This window comes from Ctenocephalides felis, unplaced genomic scaffold, assembly GCF_003426905.1.
Source record: "Ctenocephalides felis isolate EL2017-DRISC unplaced genomic scaffold, ASM342690v1 CF-g0.4_SCAFFOLD_00845, whole genome shotgun sequence".
NCBI lineage: Eukaryota > Metazoa > Arthropoda > Insecta > Siphonaptera > Pulicidae > Ctenocephalides > Ctenocephalides felis.
This window is the reverse complement of record NW_020536999.1, coordinates 74,803,306-74,807,865: the sequence shown is the minus strand read 5'-3', so window position 1 is coordinate 74,807,865 and position 4,560 is coordinate 74,803,306. Positions and strand designations below refer to the sequence as shown.

Genomic DNA, 4,560 nt, shown 5'->3' with positions numbered 1-4,560 from the left:
AGGATTTTTTAAAAACTATCTTAGTACCTAGATAGGATAGGAAATTATTTTATTATAGAGTAGAGGGAGTTTTGTATATAAATATTTGTGCTGTTGCTGCCAAATAGACCTTTTATTTATTGTTTGTCTTAACGTTATATTATCCGTATTGGAAATTAAAACAGTCAGTTAATGCGTTCCACGATATACCTAAAGTTTTGACAGTTTGATCGCCTATGTTCAGTCAATAAGTCGTCTATGTAAAAATCATTTCGAATAATATCGCATTCTTCTGGATATTGAATTACATTTTCTTTGGCTAATTGTTCTAAACATCTGATTGCTAAAAACGGTGCAGATTCAGTTCCGTATGTAACAGTATTTAGGTCATAAATTTTTATGTGAGTTATTCCGCCAAGATATTCGCTGCATTTTTTATCATTTTCATGAACCAGAACTTGTCGATACATCTTCTTTGTATCGGCAGTAAGAACAATTTGTGTTTTCTAAATTTTAATAATATAGAGAATATGTCGTTTTGTATAGTAGGTCCGACAAGTTGTAGTTCATTGAATGAAAGGCCGTTATCATCAGATTTGCACGATGTGTCAAAGACAACGCGTAATTTAGTTGTTAAACTGCTTAGCTTTAAAACACCATGATGTGGTAAATAAAAACATGTTTTCGGTTCATTTGATTCATTTACTTCACTCATATGCCCGAATTCTACATATTCGTTCATGAACTTATTATATTCTATAGCTAATTCTTTGTTTGACCGTAGACGATGTTCGAGGGATTTAAATCGTTTTAATGCTATATGTTTATTGCATCCCAGGTCTTTAATTTTGGTAGTAAAAGGTATCTTTACGATAAATCGCCCGTTAGTTGACCTCGTCGTCTTGGAAAAAATTGTTTTTCACATTGTATTTGTTCTTCAGTTAGATGTTGTATATTATCGCATGCCTCCAAATCCCAAAACATTTCTACCTGATTTTGTAAATTTGAATAATTGCAAAGCGTAAAAGATTTCGGAATGTTTAAACAGATGCTTCCTGATGCAACGTACCCGAATTTTGTATTGTATTTTTGCTTATTTATAGAATTTATAAAAATATCCTTCGATACTCAGGTTGTTGGTTATAATTAACCCTTGTAGCTGTGGACTGTATTAAACACTGATTTATTTGTATACTATGTATTTGTTGCAGTTCTAATTACAATCACTGATTTGTCACTAAGTATTAATGAAAGAAGATATATATTTATGTTTATAGGTTAGTTACATTTGTTAAGTTTAATTTAGAATGAACACTAGTTCATTTAAAACCTCCGCTACCCCCTCTACCAGGGGTAGCAACCATTCCGTGTAAAGCTTACTGCCTAGAAGTTTGTCTCCTCCATGGCCAATATAATAAAACGAAAAGACGTCCGAACATGCCGCCCGCCTTGAAAACCTACAGCTTTTAAAAATATAAACATAGCGAATTTGAACTAACAATAAGTATAGAAATTGTATAAAGATTTTACGAGTATAAAATTGATTAACAATGTAATAGTGATTTGTATGACAATCTAATCTAAAATTATTTAACTTATATTTCTTAATATTATATAAAACTTAAGATATTTCATTATTGATTGTAGAATGCACACTTTGTTTAGTGCCCTTTTTAAATTCTCCATTGGGGCCCTTCAGCGTAACAACCCGTACGACACCATCATTGCCTGGGTGTATATCTGTGATCCGTCCAAGACGCCATTTTAATGGCGGTAGATTGTCATCCTTTATAAGCACCAGTTTGCCTATAAGATTATCTTGTTCCATTGGTCTTCTCCATTTGGTCCGTGATTGTAATTCTCCTAGATATTCCTTGTGCCATCTTGTCCAAAAATGCTGCCTTAGTTTTTCAAGATGCTGGAGGAGTTTTGTTAGTCTGTTTTCTGGGATGTGGGAAAGTAAATTTTCTGGAAGTGATGTTAATGATCTGCCGATCAGGAAATGTGCAGGGGTTAGTGGATTGAGGATAAGGGAGTTAACGGACGAGAATTTAAAATTGCTTCGACTTGTGTTAATAATGTATACATTGAATTGTAACATAATTTTGTCTCGCGTAACACCCTACGAAGATGGTATTTTAAACTTTTTACCCCAGCTTCTCACAGTCCGCCGAAATGAAGAGATCTAGCTGGTATAAAATGCCAGCTAATATTTTGACTTATTAATTTACTTCTAATCTCTTCGTTAGATTCCAATAAAAATTTATATAAATCTTCTTTAAATTGTTTGCTCCAACGAATGTTGTTGCATTGTCCGAAAATATATTACTAGGAAGACCTCTTCTAGCAATGAATCGTTTTAATGTTTGTAAAAAAGATTCTGTCGATAAATCGCAGACCAGATCCAAATGAATAGCCTTGGTGCACATGTAAATAAAAATACAAATATAAACCTTAATAAATTTGGCACCGCGTGTTATTCGATCTTTGATAATAAACGGTCCAGCATAATCAAGGCCGACATTGTTAAATGGAAAATCTTGATTAACTCTACTACTAGGCAAATTTCCCATTAGATTATTTGACGATGGTTTTGTTTTGAAACAAGTAACGCATTTACGAATAATTTCTTTACAAGCGTTACGTCCAGAAATTGGCCAAAATCGTTCTCTAATACTTGCGAGAAGTTGTTGAGCACCACAGTGAAGTAATCGGTGATGCTCTTGATGCAATATTAACGTAGTTAACTTATGTTTTGAGCATAATATTATAGGATTAATTTTATCAAATGAATAATTTGTGTTTTTTAATCGACCGCTTACTTGTATAATGTTCGAATTATCCATAAAAGGATTTAAACATAAAATTCTGCTCTCTTTACTGAGCGATTTAGAATTGACAAGATTCTTATAATCTAATTGAAAAAAATGTTTTTGTGCAATTACTACCAATACTTTAAAGGCTTGATCTAATTCTTGTGTTGTAAGTGGTCCAAACTTCCGTTTATACTTCTCCTTTTTAAGTCTAGAATTCGTAATAAATCTATTGACATATGCCATTGTTGATTGTAATTTTCGCAATGACGAAAACCGAGAAAATAAATCAAATTCTAAATTGGTGACTAATAAATTAATTGCTCTTGTTTCTGGTATGATTTTGTCATTAAAATTTAAATTATCTAAAGAATTCAACGTTGTAATATTTCGAGACAGGTCATTTAAATAAAATCTATGTTCATTATGTTGTGTTGTAAGCAGAAGAACATGCATTAATAAAATTTTCACAATTAATTTTTAATAAACTATTCTCTTGGAATTTATGTTTAAGTGACATAAATCTTTGTATGTGACGAGTTTTCAAATCTCTTAAATGTAATTTATTATTTTTAAAATGTTTTTTTTTTTCTATAAATCTACCTGTAAAATCGCGTTTAAAATTTGCTATAAAATGATTTTCATAAAATGTTTCATGTTTTGTTAACTTTTTATAATTGTTGTCTTTAATATCTTCTACTTCGAAAACTTTCTCTAATTGTTGATTATCATTATAATTATCCAATGCCAATAAATTCACAGAGCGTTTTGAATTTTTTGAATATGTGCAATTCGGAGAAAATGACCCAACTAATATCCACCCTAATGAAGTTTTCTGTAAAATTGGAGCCTTATCACCTAATTTGAATGCTGTCAAAATATCATGTATTTGCTGTTCATTCCGGCATTTTAAGCATAAACTGCAACGTCACTCGTATGTTACCTAAGAGGAATCAGAAACACACACTTATCTAACATCGTTTTTTTGACATTTGTGCGGCTTTTAGGTTATGTTTTGTATGAGAAAACCTGAGAAATTCGCCTGACTGAACACCAACCGCATAACTTTTGTCTATATTACTATGGAAAATTCTTCATAACATGACCTTATCATAACATTGCGGCAGAATCGGTCCCTTAATATTTATATTTGTTGAAAACTGAATATTGGTAGCTATCTGCCCGACGCCCATAACTGTATAATTTGTTTTGTCTAATTTTATACCCAGCCTTTTGCAGGTATCTGCCGTAATAAAATTACTTTGTGCCCCGTAATCTAAAAGACACCGACATTCTATAAACATTCCGCTCGAGTTTTATACTTTTATAACAGCTGTTGCTAAAATTACTTGTGACTGTAATTTAGTATTAATATTTTTTGTCGAATAATTAGCAACCGTCATATTTGAACCCGATGTGCTAGGATTTGTATTAATCTCTTCAAAATGAACCAATATATTATGTTTCATTTTACATATTTTACACGGAAATGCTAAACAACCGTCTACCTTATGCCCTAGCTTGAAACAATTTATACATAAATTTAATTCTTTGATTTTACTTATCCTATCTTTAATACATAGCGATTTGAATTGCTTGCAGTAATATAAAGAGTGATTTTCTTCACATAAATAGCAAGTTTGCCGCCCCGTTGACAGATAATTAATTGATGAATTATGATTATTATTTGTGCTCTTGTATTTTATGTGTTGAGCTAAAGATTTATTAATATTATTAGAAAAAGGTTTACTACTAATGTTTGTGGATA

The 4,560-nt window shown here is 31.4% G+C and overlaps 1 protein-coding gene across 1 annotated transcript; it reads right to left on the bottom strand.

Moving 5' to 3' along the window:
- Positions 1-2,201: 2,201 nt before the first annotated feature.
- On the bottom strand, positions 2,202-3,038 carry LOC113389088. Its single transcript, XM_026626151.1, has one exon. The coding sequence runs from the start codon at positions 3,036-3,038 to the stop codon at positions 2,202-2,204; it is 837 nt and encodes a 278-aa protein (XP_026481936.1).
- Positions 3,039-4,560: the final 1,522 nt, after the last annotated feature.